Here is a 22106-nt window from a genome sequence, read left to right on the forward strand (position 1 = left end):
AAGTGGGCACCATACTGTCTCCTGTATTACAAAAATGGAGGCTGAGAAATCTCCTAAACACCAAAAATAATTATAAAGGTGACAATTGATAGCCTTTGTTTAAACATCTTTAACATTTTATTCTGTTTCTCAAGGAATGTGTTTGTTATTTTATGCAAACAATGAATTCCACACTCTGTCTTGATGGTACATGACATTTTCGGAAGATTTAAGTTTTTGCAGTAATTCCACTTTAAAAAGTTTTAAAGCCTTTAGTAGCAACCCTGGCTTCACCCAATGTATTTAACGCCCATGTCACTGTCAAATCACAGAGTAGGACACCCTCTCAGACCAAGGTATTTAAAAAAAAAAAAAAAAAAAAAAAATTATTGGAGCCCATCCGCAGATGATCTATAATACCTCGGGGCAGCTCTGAAGTGCTTTTATAGCAGATATCTTGGGAGAACACTTACCAGTCACAGGCAGAAGCCATCAGCATAGATGAATGATTTAATAATGCATTACAAATTGTCCACACCGGGAAAATCAACTAGCTTCGCAGCAGCTCAGAAGCTGATGTTTTTTTGGAAGAATTCAGTTTCCTGCTGAAAAGGTCGTTTTAAGCTTTAATTATCCATGTAAGTAGTTGCCAAGCACACATGGTCCTTTTTTTCAGTACCATCATCCTTCGTGTACATTTATGCCTGGCACCTATGCGGGACATGTTCCCAGCTGCATTAGGGATCCAGATTGGTGACCTTTTTAGTCGCCAGCATGTTTCTCCAACCTTCCAGCGACTGATGCAAGAGAGATTTTTACCTTCATCCCGCAGCTCGGAGTTGTTAAGTGCTTCCTGAGCATGCAGTTTAATATTTTAACGTCACACACACTGGTTCCCTGTATAGATTTATGATTTAATTCCTGTTTTAATATTGGAACAGATTGAATATGCACATACGCTGCCCTTAATGATGCACTCTGGGTAATGATGTCATAGCAAGAAGTGAATTGAGAGCTGTAAACATGAATAATATGTGTGAGAGAGAGCGTGCACATATGAAGAGACAAAGAGAGGAGAGCTGGGAAAGGGAGAAGGGAATGAGGACGGTGGGAGAAACGAGGTAATGCGAGAAAGCAAAGTGGCGCGCATGGGTTTGTTGAAAAGAAAGGGAGGAACACAGAGGCTAACCTATGAACAATTCTGGTTCTACCGCATCAGATTATAATATAAAACCAGACTGTAGTCTTGTTAGATGCACATAGTCATGATAAATAAAGTACTGAATGATTATAGGGAGACAGAAGGAGCAAGATTTGTCTGAAGTGACACCTGTTTGCTCAGGACATCATGTACATTCTCTGAAGGGCTGGCACAGTGTGCCCATTGTTATCCCAGTGTTTGACTTTTCTGCTGCTGCATTTGGTCTATGCTGAGACCAGTGTTCAGAGTCTTTTCTCAGGAAAAGGTTAATCTATTTCAGGCACTTGTGGGTCCCTTGTGAGCTGGTACTTGTCTTGTTTCTGTCCCTGTTATTATAATAATTAGTATGCATCATAATCTTTTACAGGCTGTGCACAAGGATGTAATCATTTACCTCACTGAAGTACAGTGAAAGAACATCAGTTGCAGCCATTTACAGTACTTTCATATTTAATCTATTTCTTCTCATGTGCAACACTGCATGCTTTACTTTAAATGGAAATCTATACTTGGGGTTTATTTATCAGCACAGTGTGGTGTTTGGCCATACTAGTGACCCTTCAGTCAATGTTGATATAAAAAATATATATCTTAGTGCAGTTTTAACTACAGGCTGTTATGTCTCCATGCAAGCAGTAATAGACAATAATGTTTTGGATACATTATTTTTGTTTTGTTTTTGAGCCTTTATTTTAATTTTTCATATATTTCAAATCAACTTTGAGGTAATACATTTTCACCAGATCTGTGCAAATGAATAGATTACCTACATGTATTGACTTTTTAAATTTCAAATGTTTTGTCATAGGGGCTTAGACATCAATGATTATTGTTGAGCAGCTTTATTGTCTGAAACTCTTCCATGTCATTTAGTGTCCAGTTTCTATCCCATCTAATAGACCAATTCAGCATTGATTTGCCACAGTGATTCCAATTTGAATACTATTTCAGCAATCTCTTTAAATATTATCTACAAGGTGGAGGCGGGTGGGTTAATATACATAATGTATTATTTGTTTGTAGAAAAAGGTAAACACAGGGCTCCTGTTGCTTCAGGGGAGGTATGCTCAGACCTGACTTTTTCAGTCTGGATATCGATACCTGGACTTTCAGCATCGGTTGATACAAAGTATGGATCTGATACCAGTGTTTCAGAAAAAAGCTGCACAGTATGCATCACTGTTTGGAAGTGACTGGGATCATTCTTTTACATGAAAGGCGGATAGATGGACGGATAGATTGATGTATGGATCGATGGATGAATGACCCCATTCTCACTTCGAAGTTGTCAAAATCCAGCGCTTGAGCAGTGACTTGCTGCATCAGAAACCAACAAAAAAAAGGCATCCTTTAATGTCAGCATGATATGTGTCCGGATGCCGTTATAGTTTAATGGCGCCCAGCTGTGTCAGGAGAAAACGCGGCGAGACAAGGACGAAAGATAAGGCAGTGAAAGTCTGAGAGGGGTGGGCGGGAAAGGTGGTGGACGGGTTCAACAAACACTGATTTTCACCTGAGAGAATGGTGTTCACATCCCATAAGATTCTAAAGCCAAACCAAGGTCTTTTTTTTGGTTGCCAAAACATAACCACATGTTTTTGTTGCCTAATCCAGACCACGTGTTTTTGTTGCCTGAACCAGACCACGTGTTTTTGTTGCTTAAACCTAACCACTTGTTTTTGTTGCCTAAACTCAACCACGTGTGTTTGTTGTTGAAGGAAAAAAATAGCAGTGTTGTACTGACATAGTGCGTTTATTTTGAAAGAGACTATATTGCAACATAGGGCTGTGCGGTATACTGGTTTGTACAGAAAACCGGTATTTATTTTCCTTATGATTTTTTTATATACCGCAATACCGGTGAATGGCCCTAACAATGTGCGGAACGTGCGCGGTGCGAAAGTGTTTCAGCAAGGACCCATTTCACCGCTGCACACCACAGGCGAGAGTGAGAGCATAAAGAAAAGTTTAGAGGCGAGAATGGCTGCCAGAAGTCCTGAAAGCGAAGCAACTGTACACGTTGCTGAAGAAGAACACGATGACCCAGAAGAACTCATACCAAAAAGAGCAGTGTTTCCCCTATATGCAACTAGCAGCGGCGCACCTGAACCCGAACCCGAGCAAAATACCGTCAAATACCATGAAACCGATATGAATTTTGTCATACCGCCCAGCCCTATTGCAACGTTACAATTCTTGTGAAAACGGAAGTGTATCTTGAAAGAAGACAATGCATGTATCAGGCAGAACTTGACACAGTGGCCCAGAATGTCAACAACCAACGCACCCAGGGTACCTTGCACGTCATATGTGGATGTGGAAAGTCCATGACCAAAACGTCAATATGTGACGAGGTTGGAGAGAGAATGTGTTGGACGGATGAATGGATGGATATAACTCAGAAATTTGAAATGTTATCTCTTGATAAAATAATAGATTTTGCATGAGCAACTTGCTGAAAAATCATAAAAATGAATAGCAATCACAGCTCAAGAGTAAAACTTTTAAATGCAGTAGCTTAGTCAAAACTTAAACCACAATTAAGATAGATTAAAAAAAATTCCAGTATAAAATAATGTCAGCTGAAACTGAAAACATTGAATTGAATTGAATAGATTAGCCCCACTGTCACCAATACCCAATCCAACTGTGTGAGTCAGTACTATGAACCACAATGTTCCCAGTGTCAGTCCATCCAGGATTCTTTCCTTTCCTGTCTTGCAGCTGTCTCTCTCGTGCTGTCTGTAATAAAAGGGAAAGACTGCCCAGAGAATACTAAAAGACCTTTGTGTGCAGAATCAAACAATAAAAAAAGATAAGGAAAGTCTTTACAGTCTCTCTTTATGTAAAGTATACAGTTTCTTCTTAGCTATTAATGCAGCTGGCAAAATTAATTGAATTTACTGCGTGATTGTAATGACCCAACCCCAGCAAATTAAGCATATCTGTAATGCTATAGAAGTGTTACTTTTCCCCAGAGTGCATGGAATAAAAACCCCATTACATCGGTTCCTTCTTTATCTATGTTGGTCACCTACATTCACAGTTGTGTTACTGTAATGTTGCATTGGATTTGTTGTATTTAAATCAGGTGGTTTGTGTCTATCGGAGCCTGTGAAACTACTTTGTGTCTGTGTGTGTTTACTTATGTGTGCCTGTGTGTGTGCGTACGTACGTCTATGTGACTAATAGCAGACATCAGAGAATCCTACTGATCTAGGGCACAAGGTGACCCTCCCCCCCGTCGCGCTAACACACCAACACACACAGACACACCTTCTAAAACACCTGCTCAGCATTCTTGTGCTCCACTTTATACCACTGTTATTAGAGGGTACGGGTAGTGGATGGTAGTGTACACACTGTAATGCCACTATCCATGTGTGTGAGCATGCGTTTGTGTACCCATGTGTGTGTGTTGATATTAATGGACTGCGAAGGTTAACAGCAGGGGTTTATTGAAGGAGACAGGCGAACACGCGAGGGCAGTCCACTTCAAACTCATCCCTGTGTCTCAAATGTAACAGCCAAGGTGATATTACTAAAAAAGAAAAAAATGGAAATGTAATGGGAGTAGAAACAGCACCTGTTGGCTGACGCTACGAGATGAAAGCACCATACATCAAAGGACTGATGTATAGAAGGGGATTATTGCCAGCAGAGATTGTATTTGAGCTGCAGATATTTGAAGTTATACAGGAGCAAGGATGTTTTATTTTGCAAGTGTCGACTGGATAGCAGTCACCTCCTCTACGGCTGCCAACAATGACCTAACACTCTCACTTTGCCAACCACTAGAGCCTTGCTCATCTTCTCAGCCAATTAAAGGATCTTATCCTCACCACTTGATGAAAGAATTGCAAATTGGTTCCTATCTACCAGTGCTGTGCACCATCAAAGCCTCAGTTCATAAGCTGCTTCAATAAAAAAGTTAATATTGTTAAAATTTGTATATTGCAGTCTGACAGTCCGTTAGTTGTTTGGGACCTTGTCGTATTTGCATATTACAGTCCATTAGGTGCAATATCGGTGAAGAGGAGTGTGCAAAATATTGGACTACCAGCTTCCTACGAAAGCTTCTGAAACTACCATGAGAATTAAATCTGTGATCAAAGTTTCTGGGTCAAATCCCTAACCATTAGGCAAGATGTGGCCAGAGCAATGAATAAAAAATACCAATTCCTACTTCATTAAGAGCAGTTGAGGCACCTTTTAGCATGCAGCATAATCCCCAGCTACTCCCAGTGGAGCTGCGGAAACAGACTGGTTGTATTGGGCGGTGAATTCCTGACACTGTATGTAATTCAGCGAGTGTCATTACAGACACAATGGGCTTTGTTCTCACTTCATCCTAGACAGCAGCTACACACACGCTAAGACACACACTGAGATACACAGACAAGAAAGAGAAGGCGAAAAAAGAATAAAGTAAACTAAACCTTAGGCTGATTTTTAGTGTCTGTTGTTGCAGTGACATTTTAACAGCTTGACTACCTTGTTTTACTGACTTGAGCTTTGTTCTTTTACAGAATGGCAAAAAAAAAAAAAAAAGTTTACGAAAGCGTGCACATCCAGATGATAAATACTTGGTAATGGGCAGAAGAACATGTGACAGAACAATAGAGTCCACACAGATATATGTCCATGGGAGCGGAATCTGATGTGCAGACTTATTCTCATCCTTTACAGAATGATTTCTTTGCTTCCACCAAGTACTTCTTGTAGTTACTCATACATATGTGTGTGCATGGTGTGTACGTCCACCTTTAAAAGTCTACTGAGGCTTAAGACCTTCAGAGCAAGCCCTTTTTGCGACACTCGTTCATTCAGCTTGATCCTCAAGGGCCCATTGCAGGATTAGATAAGGTTTTGTAAGTGTGCTTGCGTGTGTTAGAATGTGTATGTGTCATGTTTTTTGCCTCTGTTTCTTATAGTGTTAATTCTATTTTTCTTGCAGGTTGTCAGGCAGTAATGTCCCCTCTCCCATCGTTAGCAACAAGAACTGGCTCCGACTGCATTTTGTGACTGATAGCAACCATCGTTACCGTGGTTTCAGTGCACATTATCAAGGTAAGATGGGTAAGATGTGATTATATCCAGAGAGACACTTGCACACGCACACACACACACACACACGTATATATATAGATATGTATGCACAGAGGGTGTTCATTTATGATAAGCAGAACTCTGTATATCCAGTATCTCCAGATCTCTCCCTGTATGTTAATGATGATGATGTCTTTTTAAGGTTCTCTTTTGGCTCCTTTGCCATTTTCTTTCCTTTTTGCTTTTCTGTTTCTCTCTGCTTCTTTTTTTCCCCTTTTTAACTGACAGTTTTTCCCCATCATCTTGCCTCTAACTCCCTTTAATTACGCTTGTTGACTCCAATCTTCTCGTCTCTTCTCTACTACGGTTCCTCTCACTGTCTCCGTCTTTCTGCATCTCCCCTCAGTCTAGTTCTCTCCCTTGTACTGTCTTTCTTTTTTCTCTCGGGTAACTGCTCATAGGCGTACAGTTAGATTTCTCTGACACAAACGCAAACTGGTGGAAAATATTAGAAAATTCATTTGGCAACATCCCTGTCTCCAAACAGCAGTAATGAGAGCTGAATGTGCGGAGCGAGTGCACACACAGGCTGGATAGGGTTTATATTTAACACTTTATTTGTATTTCATACTCTCCCATGTTTTGTTTTAGTCTCAGATCACCTCTTGTTCTTTTAAAAAAAAAGATAAATACTGTTGGCCCCTTTTTGTGAATCACTAGTGCATGGTGCATAAAGTACATTCAACATCACAGAGCTCACAGGGCATGGAGCTTTGTTTGATATTTCCATGGCCAGAGGCTTGTGGCGCACCTGCAGCGCAGTTGGAAACAGGCTGTGATTGAAATACACTATCAGTTGCTGTTTTATGGGTTGGTATCAATCATGGTCAACCAATCAGCTCCTCTAATCCACTTCCATCAAAATACTGGGAACATGTTTTATTTGTGTGTTCATTGGTGTAAAGTTAAACTAGTGTAAGCTGAAGTCATGGACATAGTACAGTGTGCTTTCCGCCATGCGTCATTGACCTGGTCTGAGTAGGTGGGCAGAACAAGCGTAAATCACCGTCATGCTTGACACCAAAATTGCACCATGCCACTTGATTATTACTGACACACTCCCCACTGCGCATCGCCTCTGACTTCACAGCACATTCAAGTTCACAGCAAGTCACCACAATACCAAGCAGACTCAAGAAAAGAAAAATAAGTTGTGCACCTGTCCAAAATGCCACCTCTTGGGAAGTGTGTGTGTGCCGTCCTCAAAAAGTAGGCCCTGGTTGTCAAAGATGAACACTTATGATTATGTAGACACATTATGTTTACATGACATGTTTTAGAAAGACACAAAACACAGATTACATTTGATGTTACATTGCATTCATACACCATTAAGTGACATAATTTAAGTGTTTTGTGATGTTCTTTTTACTCTACTTTTTGTCACTATTTTATCCCGCAAACAACAGTATTTTTCAAGCACACCGTTTAATACTTTGGCTCTTTTTGAAAGTAAATACGGTAATTTGCTCATTTAAATGGGGCTATTGCCGGCTGTCATTGTCACCACTGAGAAACCTTTCCGAGCATCTTTGAATTGATACTCATCTGTCTTCAGACAGTCAAGTTATAGTCTCCCTACATGAAAATTTAGCATCTGAGAAACGGGCTATTGAGGTAGAAATTAGTGTCATTACATTGAGCAAGTGATTGATAAGAACCAAATCAGTGTAGAAATATTATTTCATAGCTGGTATTATATACATGTTCCAACCCCTTAACCAGCAGATTGATTCCAGCTGTTTTCCTCTTTAAAGGACGTTTAGTGCTTATTGAGATTACCGTCATTAAATATTTAGATTTCATAGAAAAAGGTTTCTTTATGACGCAGTAAATTTTTACTGTATTGGTGGTGTGTGCCACGTGCAGGACTGTGGGCAATTAGGCCAATTAAGTGGTTGAAACTGCAGTTAATTCAGTTTGTGATTTTGTATTAAGTCTGCATAATTTACCAATCCGTGGGTATGACGGGCTTATTAGGCTTAATGTGACCCCAGATGACACCTCAAAGAACATGTTGCTCGTATTTGATTTCGCAAGAACGACCACCTTGGAAGAATGTCCATGTGTGGTTCTCTTATGAGTCCACTGATCTCTTAAAGTCAGGTCCCAATCAGGCAGAGTAGGTTTTAGCAGCCTGGGGTGGCTTTTTGTAATTGATTTCAATGAGAGTGAAGCATTTTGCTCTCTGTTTTTGCGTTGCTGATCACCTTGCAGGAGCACCCTGAACACCTCCAGTTGACAGAACGTCAGAGCAGAGTAAACTTCAGAGCTCAGAGCAGAAAAGCGCCCTGCGTCATTGGCATTAATTCCCATTGTCCAATCACATGAATTGAAAGGCAGACCTTCTATGGTGGAGATGACACCAAGTGGTAATGTGCCATGGCAGGCTAACAATTCCTCATTTTCAACGTTGCCCTAGGCAAGCAGCAAGACATGTCTGAACAAATTGTAGCCTCAGCTACTTTCAAACATGTTACCAATCATAATTCAGTCCAATAATTGACAACAGATTGTTATACTGTCCCTGACACAACCTAAAAATAAGCCTTGAACCAACCATCATCCAGTCAGAGTTACCAGAACAGCTGTGGTACTCTGTGATTTCTCCTCTTTCTGAGGGTCTCATGTACCCACACAGATGTCTGTTTGCAGCAGTCCTCAAGGGCCCTCCACCACAAGATTTGTGAGTTTACTTTACAGCAAAATGGCGGTTAAGCTAAGGACAGGTGCAAAAAAAAAAAGATGCAGCAAACTACAAAAATTCTCTATCTGCAACTTGTAGGGCACGCTCTTTCTCATCAGGGCTCTACAGTGCCAAAAAAAAAAGATTTTAATTTGGTCAAGGTATAGAATCAAAGACATCACTATCAAGATTTTGGCTCCCACGATTAAAGGGCATGATCGACTGCAATATTGGCGTTGTAAATGCTTGCTCAGCTCATAGAAAACTCAGCTGCATACCAAATCAAGCGCTTCCTGAACTAACAGCAGCCTCCACTCATGTAGAGCTGTCGTGCTGCTACACGTGCAATCTGCAGCAGCAGCCTGTGAAAAACTTCCCTGAATGTTGCAACTGCAGACGAGCAAAACGAAAATCATCAGTCATCAACCATCTGTTGTTTGGACATAGGACAGTTTAAATCATACACAAAGACTACATGAGACTGTCTCTGCCGCAAAGCAACACAGCTCACTTGTTAAACCACCTGAAAAAACACCACAATCTATAGTACGACGAATGAATGAAGGCCAAGAAGAACGACACTTACATTACTGTATGGTTACCTTTAGTCCCTGTCCTTGTCCAGCGTCAACTCAGACAATCATAACAGCGATGCTGCGGTGCATCACAGTACCATGACCGCTGAAAAAAAAAATCTACGCAGTAGATATGTATCCATGGAAAATACTCTGAATTCAGGTGAATAATGTTGTTTTAAGTCTTATTTTGATACACAACTTTATAAGGAATGTAGCACAGCATTGAAGTAAAAGCAGTGCTCTGTTTATTTAAATGTGAAATTGCAATAAAAATATCTTGTCCCTAAAAAAGATGAATAATCATGATAAATAATTGTGATCTCAGTACTGATCGAAATAATTTTGATTACCATTCTGGCCATAACTGTCCAGTCCTATATGACAGTCAAATCAGTATTCCCAATGTACACGTGCAGCATACAGTGCACTGTAGGAAGAATCTTTCAAAAAGTTCATATCATTATTGAATATCACCCTCTTTCCCCTTCCTCTGTCTTAAACACATCCTCACTCCGACCTCGTCACATATCGACGTTTGGTCATGGACCCTCCACGTCCACATACGATGTAAAAGGTACCCTGGGTGCGTTGCTTGTTGATGTTCTGGGACGCCATGTCAAGTTTGCCTTTTACATGCATTGTCTTATTTGAAAATATGCTTCTGTTTTCACAGGAAATCTACTATTTACATACAGTCTCTTACAAAATATGTGCACTATGTCAATACAACGCATATTTACTTTTTGTCCCTCCAACAACAAACACACATGGTTGGGTTTAGGCAACAAAAACAGGTGGTTAGGTTTAGGGTTTGGCTTTATAATCCTACAGGACACAAACACCGCTCTCCTGGGTGAAAGTCAGAGTTTGTTGGACCCATTCACCACCTCTCCTGCCTGCCCTCTTGGACTTTTGCTGCTTTAACTTTCATTCATCAGTGTCTGACGCAGCAAGTCACTGCCCAAGCGCCAGATTTGAACGACTTTGGAGCGAGACCTGGCTGCAACCTTCAACACATCTCTCCTCCCTCTCATCCTTCTCCTTTACCCTTCTTTTTCCTTTTCCAGTCTCTCTTTCCTCCCTGATCTTTTCCTCTTGTCCTTGTCAACCCTCTTACCTTCTGTACATCTCTCTCTGTCTGTCTCTCACATGTTGGTCTTGATTGATTGACTGACAACCTGACCAATCCCCTTGAGATTTGCTTTTAATTGCTTTAATTGATCTTAATTAGTTTAAAAAGGTTAATCAACATGTTAATGGGGGATGTCAGTGTGATAGGTTAGTTGATTAATTAGTGGAGTTCCTAACAAGCTTATGATTGATTGGCTACTTCCTGTCAGCTGTCAGTCATCTCCATTACCTTGTTGGTTCTTACACTTGAGCAAAAGGGCGGATTGAGTTTAGGGCTGCAACTAATGATTATCATATTAGATGATAAAAAGGTCAGTATTGGTTTGTTCAGAGAATTTATGCATGTCAAGGACAAAGGACAGTGGGCTGATGATATTTAAACTATAACAATGTAGTTTTACGATGATGAAAACTGAGTATGATGCAAAAATGATGTTGTAATTTGTCTAAAAAGCAAATATCTCTTTGATCAGCTGAGGTCTGGTATTTCACCTTCGACTGTTGAAACAAAACCATTTGTTAATCTAGAAGAAGAAAAGTTGGCCTGTCCAATGTGCTGTCTAAATAATGAGTTCCATTTTGTTTTCTACTGTGCAATGCTTTGCTTAGTGAAATAAAAATAGACATCTTTGTTATTTTCACAAAGACATTAGAAACATAAGAATTAGCCAGTTATCTGGAGAAAGGCTGGCAGAAAAGATAGAGGGCACTTTATCAAGATAATCTGTAAATATCTGGTAGTTTCTCATGTGAGCAGTTCATTTGGGATGTTTTTGTTTTGTTTTTAATTTGTCTGTTTATTGTGTTTGTTTTGTCTCTTCTGCTGCTGCTGCTGTCCAATTTATGAAGTTCTGTACTGATAATAATCTCCTAATGATTTAAATCCATGTTTGGAAAGAAGCAGAAATGGACAAAAAAAACATCACAATGGATCAACAGAGAACTTTTCTTTTCCTTTTGCACTTGTTTTGCACATGCAATACCAGAAGATTGTTATAAGATAACAGTGTGAATGAGTGAATGAATGAATATTTCCATTATCGATTAATCTGCTAGTATTTAGCCCAAAGTGACCTCTTCAAATAAGAAGTTTTATCCAACCTAAAGTCCGGAAATCAAAAAGCTTTTTAGTTTATCATGATGACCAAAAAAAAGCATACATTTTGTACATGTAAAAAACATGAAACCAGAATTATTAAAATGATCATGCGATGATTTAAAAAATGACAATACGTTGCAGCTTTAAGTGAGCAGCTGAAAAAGTTACTGCTAATAAGAAACCTACTCGATGATTTGAAATCTTTACACATTGTTTCTTGCAGACTCATATCATCGGGCATAAAAACATCTAGGGTATTATATAGTTTAATTTCAGTGCCTGTGGATTACAATAAAGCAGCCAGTGAGAAAATGAATGCATTACCTGAATTAAGTTTATTATTACTGTATATGTTAATATCTTCACATACTCTAACTGCAGCATTGCCACTACTGACATTGCAAGCTGATTGATGGATATCCAACTGAGCTCACATCTCGTAGAATCACTTGCAAACCACTGTAAAACAAAGGACGCTTACAAGCATATTCATTTGCATGTGCAGTTCTTTTAAAGTAATTTCTGGACTCGTTAACCTTAGAATAATAAAATATATGTTCTTGTATGTTTTGTTCTGTTTGTTTCCAGCCTGCTTTTATTGTGCTCCATCCCACTGCATTTATGATGCTCTAACCCCGTCAGATTTACTCCTTAATTAGCTTTCTTAGGAAGTTCATCAACTCGACTTTATTATAAACAGTTCCACTTAATGGTAATCCACTTTTTTAGATTTTACTTTGACTATAATTCCAACCCGCAAGCCATATGTTGTTCTGGTCTACTAAATTCTACTTGTCTGCAGGAGAATAAATTATAATGGCAAAGCCCTTGGGCAGGGTTAGTTAAGTTTAGTGGCAAACACTGCATGAAAACAATTCCAAATTTGTCTCTGAGAGACTAAATGAACAAATCTGCTTTGGCAGGGTTAGTTTATTCATAAGACACTGCTATGAGACCTCAGAGGGAGACGTTTGGCTCTAGGTGCTGCCAGCGAGCTGGACAGACTGTCTGTGTGTGTGTGTGTGTGTGTGTGTGTGTGACTGTGTGTATGTGTATGTGTGTGCGTGTTACAGGTCAGCCACTCAGCTCATAAAAACCTCCTCCTTCTGGTACTGCCCAGATTATGAAGTTCTGAATTGATAATAATCTCCTAATGATTTATATCCACGTTTGCAGAGAGGCAGGGGCAGAGAGGCAGAAACAAACAAAGAACATCACAATAGATCAACAGAGGAAAAAGAGAGAGGAGGTGGTAAAACAGTGAGGAGATCCAAAAAAGAGATTAAAAGAGAAAGGGAGGCGGAAACCAACTGAGCGAAATAGAGGAAAAAGGCAAAAACAAAGAGAAAGAGAGATAGGCAGAGAGAGACGGGGGGTATAAAGGGACAAGTCATTTGGCAGAGAGGGTTGGCTAAATATTCAAGTATTAACATTAAGAGTTTTAATGTCCCGCTGTCATAAATGGCTGCCGTAGTCCACTTTAGAGGAGTGGAAAGTGAATGTGTGTGGATTGATGGCTGTGTTCTTGGACACAAGAAAAGCCTGTTCGTGTACTAGTGTATTTAGTAACGCAAAGCCTGCAGCTCCTCTGCATGGCCACACCGAATTTACAGAGTTAATTGTCCATTTGAATGCTTAATTGATACTGCAAATGATTCACAAAGGCAAGGTTTTAAAACATGCTATGGGCTGGATGTTGATAGGCCTAAATTAAAGGAATTAAACATATTTTAATTCAAACATCTCTCCCGAGGACTGAGTGATTTTGTCGAAGGGAGAAATATGTAGTTTGGGGGGTGGGGGGTCTTGGGGTTCTCCTCCAGGAATTTTGTAACGTCAAACACTTCATTGCATCAATTTATGTATTCATGTGTTAAATTTAGCCAGCAAGTCCAATTCAAAATACAAAACTAAAATGGAATATATTGCAGTGAGGCTGTGTTTTGCTTTAAAATATTTATTCTCCTGCAGATCAACTTTTCTCATTTAATGGTATCCCTGCTGTCCTTATTTGTGTCTGCATGTGGCAGGTATTCACGTAAATGATAAATTATTTTTAATTCAGTTATTAACCCCTAGACTTAGATAGCTCATTAGTGTTACATCAAGATCTCTGCTCATGTTCACAACTTTCAGCACATTCGAAATATACCTGAGAAGTTGAGAATAATGTTGGAGTATGTGAGAAAAACAAAAGTTTGATTGTGAGAATAATCTATCTGCCCTATAGCCTGCTGTGCATTACATTATTTAGACCGTCTGAGAGACACAGAGCCCTGTTTGGGACGTAGAGTTTAGGGAAGTGTGCTGTGCATTATCGGAGGTGGAAAAACGAACAGAAAACACTTCTAATCGGGCATAAAACTCATGATTGTGTGGTTTATTGTCCACACAGATTTTAGCTTCGCCATATCCAATGAAATGCAGCTCACGGTACTGTAGACGGTCCCAAATAGATCAAACATGTTGCTAAGCGAGGGGAACGCAGAGACAGCAACCAAGAGCTACCACTCAGAGGAAAGACACCACCCTGCAGTCTAAAGGTGGTGCAATTTTACAAGTCAAAAAAATGGAGGCTATAGTAGCCTATGGACTGTCAGGAAACCCATCTATTGGGACTTTTTAATTCTCAAAATTTTAGTTCATTAATATTCTCCAACAGTGGCCCTAATGCCTCGTCAAATTTAACAGACTAGAATTCCATCTTTTGGTTTATTTTATCCTCTCAGTAATTTGCAGTTGTATTAGAGCGGCTTCTGCCATGTTTACTCCAGTCATCCCCAGGACTCCTGCCGCAGCAGCAGCCAGCTGTCTTGGCACAATCTGTTGGAGCAGAACGGCAACATCTCTTGTTCTTTCCTTTTCATGGCAGGTTGCAACCGTTGCTTTTGAGGTTGCATATTTCCACCTCCTTTATCAGAGGCATTGTTGTATCCATACATTGCATTCTTGCAGTCCTCCAAATTAAAGCTATTAGTCAGATTCTAGTGGTCCCTCAAATTAAAAGTCCTCCGCCAGGGGTACTAAGTGTATAAAATAATAATATAATGTATATAATAGCATGCACACATTCTGAATATTGAGGGGGGCATCTCCCCTTAAATCTATGCCTATGCCTTATCTCTCTGCTCCTTAATTCTCCACTTTACAGTGAAATTCAAGCACCACCATTAAGAGTCCATTAGCATGTTTAATTAAAGCTCTGTAATTATTCAGCTATGTCAACATCTCAGTAAGAGTGAATGCCTTTCACTTCAGGACCAAAATGCATTTCAAGATTCAGCCCACCCTACTATAGAAACCGTGTATGTGATTGCTGAGTATGTTTTAAAACATGCTATACGGTCTTGCTGTCATACCTCAGCAGGCTCAGATGAAATCAGAGTTGATGTAGTCTCTCGCCGTGGGAACTGCTGTAAGTTCATTTAATCCTCCTTGTACTCACAGCATGTTGTATAGGGACTGTACTCAAGATATGTAAGTGTAGGGTTTCACCCTGGGACGCTGGTTTATTAAACACAGAGCTTGTATTTTGTAGGTCTGTACTGTGGACTTTAGTCTAAAATACCAGATAGGGGTTTGTAAGATATCACGTGTAATACGTTTGTTGTTGATGTAGACTGACAACTGGCCTTTTTACGAACTTACGAAAAAAATCCAATACTGTAGCTACATGGTGGATACAAAAACCACTGTCAGTCAGTCCTGGTGTCCTTGTCCGTCTTCAGACAATATCTTAAAGTAACTGGATGTGTTTTCACACTAAAGAAAATAGATGCTCTATTTTTAATAATTCCTCAGACTTTCATGTTGACCCTGTCATTTAGATCAGTTAAAATGGGGTAAAAACCTACGAATAGCAGCAATTCTGACACCTCCTTATGAAGGCGTAGAGGGGGCACTCGTGGTGGTTGGGTGATGGGGAGGCAAAGTGACACAGACGGCAGTGACAGTAGAGAGACAGAGCAGGTAAAACAGCTTAAACATCGTTCAGCCAGGGCGATCATTTGTCGACTTAAGTTCCCAGCAAAGTCATTGGATAATAACCGAGGTGGATCTCTAATGTGATGATCAAATTAGATGGATAATTGTGTTCTTGCGTGAACTTTTGCTAAAAGCTTCATCGCTGTAATTATCGTTTGAGACCTAAAGGCATTTACACTGAAACAACAAATCAGATTGGATTTTTTTTGTGTGTGTGTGGCACAAATTGGATCTTTTTTATGCATGCAATTTCTTCAGATTAAATTTTGATAGTGGACTGACGGTAGCTTGAGTTCCAACAGCTTGTGTGGAGATTTAACATTGTGGGTTTAAATTTGTGGACAGGTTGGGAAAACCCTGTTGTGATAAAAGACTGAATGATGCTCAAAATTCCCTTCAGCAAATCACTGAAGCCCAGCTGTTGCGTCGCCATGTGTAGTGACTGTGGTAGATCAAGCCAGCTTCCAGATGTGACTGGGTGCGTTACAGTATGGTCTCACCCCCAGCAAATACACCCTCAGGCTGCAGCTGGAAATGGGAATGTGCTCTCAGTCATGTTGCCTGTTAAATAAAAAAAAGAACATGAACAGCTCTCCCCCAAAGCTATAAACCAGCGATTCATGTTGCCAAATAAACGCTGAGTTGTCAACGGCCACAGGAATAATATATGAGAACACAATTTTACAGTGAATTTACCCTTTAAATAGGTCAACTTTTATCATTTTCAGGGTCATAATTTTTTCAAGGAAAGCATTCTCACTATGTAATTATTTATAAAAGGAACTGGGGGGATGAGCCTTGGACATCTAGTCAGCCAGTGAGTCACACATGCTTTCAGTCAGCCAGTGAGTCACACAGTCACCCAGCTATTCAGCCACCAGCAAGCTATGGTTCATTCAGGTAACTGCTCCTCCAAATATATATGTATATTTAGTACAAAAACATGAAGGTTGTGAGAAATTGAATGATAAAATAGAAAGATGACATCCACGTGATTGCTATAAATTCACCAAACTCCTTGCATAACACTTCCTCCAAACAGTGATTGTCCAATCATAGCTTGTCCATCATAATTGATTGACAAGCTCCGGACAGCTCCAAATGCCACAGTGGTGCACATGGGGCTCTGTCAAGAGCGATACTCTATGTTAAGTGAGTTTGAAGGGTCAGATCACTTTTATTGGTATTCTGTACCGTGCCAAAAACAAAAACACACGCAAAATAGTAAGGATTGAATTGTAGTATTTTTGGCTGCTTGGATAATGATCTTACCCACTACAGCAGTAGTCTAGCATTACTTCCGAGGCGAGGAGCACGTCATTAACCTGTAAAACTTCAATCAGTAGCCCAGGCTATTATTTGCTTTAATCATTGAATGCAACAGGCTTATATTTGAGACAGGTCTTAAAACTGTTTCTCAGCAAAGATGAGAAGCAAATTAAGCTGTTTATTTAAACCAGCATGAATATTACATGTATAAAAATTAGACTTTGAATAACATATCAATTATGAATCATTCATTTGATCTCGCTCCAACAGACAGGGCATTGGAGACACTCGATTTATGGTACTTGAGGATTACGGCACCTGGCACACTGACAGTACAAAACTTTATCCTGTTAAAACAATATCCTTAACTTGGATACATTTTTACGAAAAACTGTTTTGATTCTTTTGATTGGTGGACCCTTATGGACGAAATGAATTTGAATGTCTTACCGAGGAATCAAGGAATGGACAAATACTCTGACTTCAGCAGTAGGGAATCACGGGTCCATGTCATTGGTCCGACATGCCATTGGTCCGACATCCCATTAGTCCGACGGTCCGCGGTGCTGAACGGCTTCCGGCGAGCGTATTTCTACCTTGATGGTGCGGCGCAACCGGCTCTGGGTCAGCTGGGAAAGGCTTGAGGCGAGGCAGGCTCACGGCTTATGTGTTTGTCACTTTCTTTTTCATTTTAACCCACACCATGATCTTTTCCTAACCCTAACCAAGTGGTTTTTGTGCCTAAACCTAACCAGACCTTAACCACAGGGCATCATGGTGATTTCGGAACAGACTTTGGAACAATTGGTTTAATATGGTTGGAACAATGGGATGTCGGACCAATGGGCAGTTCACCACTTCATCTCTCATCCTGGCGATAAATCTGAATGAATTACAGTCTCCTCTGGTGCTCATGGTCCTGGTAAAATGATCTGAATGATTGAACTGTGGAGAATCTAACTGTGCTAACAATGTGAAGCATCTCCATATTGACAAAAGTTTTTTAAAAAAAGTGGTTTTATACATCCAAAGAATTTTTATAAAAATCAACTTGCTTGGCAACCAAACCAGGCCTCTAATTGAGACAGGCCTTTATTTGTCAAAATGTGTAGCCACACCGGGCTAGTAAAGGGGACCTGGCATTTAATTTGAACTTGGCTTTTAATTGACGTTTTACAGTACATTAGTTTTTGAGGTTATTTTGACATTCAAAAAAAGCTTTGCTCATGACTAGCACATCCGCTGGGTAATACTTCTCCCTGTATGGAAGCTGATTGTAGATCGTTTTCAGAGTGTAGGCTAACACAAGGAGCTCTTTCTTACTCTGTATTGGATTTGGTTGAATTTACACAAAAGTAACCCAAGTCAGTGTTACCCGAGATAATACCTGAAACCTATTGGTTTGTCTTCTTCTTAAAAGCCTTTTCTTTTGGGACATTCTGAGTGAAACCCTGCAGTTTTAAAATACGAGGCCAGTATAAACTAACCACTAAGCAGCTAACCAGTGTTATGTTTAGTCAAGATGAGCCTGATCTGATTACCTAGCTCATCATGCAATGCTAAAACAAAGGTGTTGCGCCATTTTAACATTCCAGACATGGTGAAAAAAAACTACATCAAGAATACTAAGGTATAATGCTTCCTTCAAATGGGATTTTGTCTACCATGTTGAAGAGTCCGTATGAACGCCCCTCGTTGTGGTATTTACAACCTTCTAGGTCAAAATTTTTCTGTTCACTTCAAGTTCACAAGTTGTGACATGTTTTTGATGTTGCTGATCTTTTCAGAAAAGGCAGAGGCCATGGAAGTTCAGTTTTAGGCGGATGATAAGATAATGCATTGTAATTTTAGTCCCATTGAGATTTTCTTTGTAATTGTATAATAGACTGGAAAATGTTTATATTCCTAACGGCATCATATCTTTCCTTTGTCTTGTGCTCACTAGCTTGCTAAATTGTTATTCTCAGTTGCTTCTAGGTAGTGGCAGTAGCATACATGTTGCTGTTCCCTAGTAGTGGTGCTCTCACAACTTAACCACTTGGACTCAAAGCATATTGTGTACACAGCTTCCCATGTCGTAACCACGAGCTCATAAGATCAAAATGAAGGCAGTATTCTAAAATATTATGAGGTCTAAGCAATTCCATTGAATAATATTGTCTTTGATTTTTCAAAATTGCCTCACTTTTTAGAACTCTAATAGTCAATCGCCGTGTTTTTTATGACACTCTCATGCAGCATTTTCATCACAGTATCATTTCATTTTATGTAATTCCAGTTTTCAGCCTATTGAATAAACTGTAGTGCACATCATCACACATTATAACCAGCGACATTCCTACAGTGTAACTGTCAGCCACAAAGTCATCCAGTCAATCTACTGGTCGATCAGAATTTTACTTCTGTTGCATTTACTGTAAGTAGCTCGGTTAACAGCGTCAGGTAAAAGCCTAGAGTCAGTCAGCCAGTCAGTCAGCCATTTGGTCTGGCACTCAGCCAGTTAGCGGGTCAGCCAGCCATCTAGTCAATTGAATGGTTGCCAGTGTTTCCATTTACTGTACGAATTTTAGTCTGAACACTGAGAAATAATGTCTGGCTCTTATTAATGTACATTAACATTACAGAAAGTGGAGGTGGAGGAGGCAGAAAAAATCTGGATGGAGAGATCCTGGCAATGCTTCAAAGTCAAGATGTCTCAATTTACCTGAAAAGATGATGATTAAAAGCACAAAATGAACCTCACTACAATCTCCATGTCTAAATCTGTAAAACAGAGAAGAAAGAAGTGTCATCAGTATTTGAAGCAAACAGTAATGAGGGGGAGAATTAAAGATGGCTGAAAGGATGCGATCCGGAAAGAAATACACTGGGTCATCTGATGATACTTATTACTGTTCCACTGCTACAGTATTATCGCTCAAAAATCAGAAGATGTTTATGTAGCACATAATATTAATAATGTCTAAAAATAAACAACTGCTGGTTTCATAAATTACTGAACATTTCAAGGAGAGTTCTGTGCTACTATAATGAATTTGAGGAAAATGTTTACAGTTACAGATGTTATACCTGGGTATTGTAGATGAAAATTGGCCTCATCTTTTACACTTAATAACGCACCACTAAGGGACTGTTCCCTACTTATCAGAGGAGGGGAGTGGCAGGGGTATGACTTTGTTTTTGTTTGTTTTTTCCCTTGGGCCCCCTTCCACTATAAATTAGTTGTTAGATTTTAAAAACTTACCTACTGATCTTTGAAAGTTAAAGTTGGAGATGAAATCCTGAAGTTGAAAAAGGCCTCTTTTTTACCCTTGTGTTGTATACGTGTTAGTTCAATTTTTTAAATTATTTTACATTTTACATAAAATAGAGATTTTAAATAATAATATCACCTTCTTAAGCCGAGATTTGGTTTTGTTTTTTTGCGGATGGTAGTGTTTGTCTCACATGATGTGTTCAAGGACCGTCGGAAATTTGAAAATTTCTGTTTCTACAGTTCTGTTTTTACAGTTTCTGGCTGTGATAAAGGGTGTAAGCCAAAAATCCCCTCATAAATAATGAACAGTCCCCTTTGGTTAGTGACTTCTGGTGTCGATCACTGATGAAAAAAGCCATCTTTTCACATCCGCATGATATGCAGCCGGTCGCAGTCATTGTTTATCAGTGCCTAGTGGATGGGTCTAGCAACCACCGACTTTTCCCCAGGAGGCCGATGTTACCTTACCATAAGATCATGAAACCAAACCCAGTTCTTTTTACCGTAAGCCCAACTACGCGCTTTTGTTGCCTAAACCCAAGCATGTGCCTGTGTTTGCCAGATGTAACCACGTGTGTTTGTTGTTGAAGGTAAAAATGGTCAACTCAGCGGTGTCGTACCGATGTAGTGCATATATTTTTCAAGAGTCAGCATACAAACTGTCCATTATCAGTGAAAATGGAATTGTATTTTGAAAACAGACAATGCATGTAACAGGCAGAAGTTGACACAGCGTCCCAGAGCATCAATAATCAATGCACCAGGGTACTTTGCACGTCATATGTCGACGTGGAAAGTCCATGACCAAATGTCAATACTTGAAAAGGTCGGAGTGAGAATGTGTTGTAAAGAGACAGGCACTAAAACGGAGCCTTCTCAGGCAGAGGGTGAATGCAGGTGTTACAGTACAGATAGTATGAGGAAAATAAAGTGTTTTTGGACATTAAAGGATGTAAACATGTTCTAGTAGAAACCTTAAATACAAGTATGAACCTGAGTATTAGCATAACAGATCTGAATCGTCCAGAGACAGCTTTTGATGGCATCTTCAGTCCAAAGCAAAGGCAACAAAAAAGGTGACGCCACGGTGCAGCCTGTAAAGGCTCAGCTGGGTGAGGATAGCTCGATCAAATATATTTCTGTTCTTGTATTCCCTTTTATAACACAACTAAGGCCGTATTATTATGGTGAGACACAGTATACTGTCTTGTTTAACTGCAATGTAACAAATCCAGGAAGAGGAAACATGATGAACTATCCAAACGACGGAATGGAGGAAGGTGTTGAACTGATTGCTCTCAATGACCTTCACTCGTCACCTTGTTTGAATTCTCTGTAACACCTCTGAATCAATAGGCTCTTTCAGCATCCAAAACTTGAAATGTTTAGAAAGCATTTTTTCTCCAACATCAGCATAATGAAAATGTCAGACCTATCCATTCCTGTATTTCAGTGGGATCTTGACCCTGACCTAACCTGTGACTGTTTTAACAATGACCCCGTTCATGGAAAATAGAAACAATGCAATACTTGGTAGCCTTCCTCCTGAATGCGAATGTGAGTCTACCTCTGAATCAATTCTAATTAGATGAAGAAGATCTGCAAAGACATGGCCTCACGTAGTCATTCGTTCGGTCATCTGCGGTACTGTTTCGCTGCTCAGACAGTATGCTGCAATAATTACTATGCACTGCAGGCAGACGCAGACTTGGAGGCTGTTTACATACTTGAAACCTTTCATTTCATCATTGAGAGATAAGATAAAGGCATAGTACTCCTTCTAGATCAGGAGTGCACCGGCTTCCTTTCCTCTG

General features: G+C 39.8%; 1 protein-coding gene across 5 annotated transcripts in view; it reads left to right on the top strand.

Annotated features, from left to right (window-relative positions):
• Positions 1-22106, top strand: part of csmd3b (CUB and Sushi multiple domains 3b) — a 471159-nt gene that overhangs the window by 258908 nt on the left and 190145 nt on the right. For all 5 annotated transcript variants that reach the window (XM_049601964.1, XM_049601965.1, XM_049601966.1 and 2 more), the window contains exon 6: positions 6138-6250. In XM_049601964.1, the coding sequence (XP_049457921.1) occupies positions 6138-6250 (113 nt within the window). The remainder of the gene's footprint in view (positions 1-6137; positions 6251-22106) is intronic.

Source organism: Epinephelus fuscoguttatus, linkage group LG17 (genome assembly GCF_011397635.1).
Source record: "Epinephelus fuscoguttatus linkage group LG17, E.fuscoguttatus.final_Chr_v1".
Lineage (NCBI taxonomy): Eukaryota > Metazoa > Chordata > Actinopteri > Perciformes > Serranidae > Epinephelus > Epinephelus fuscoguttatus.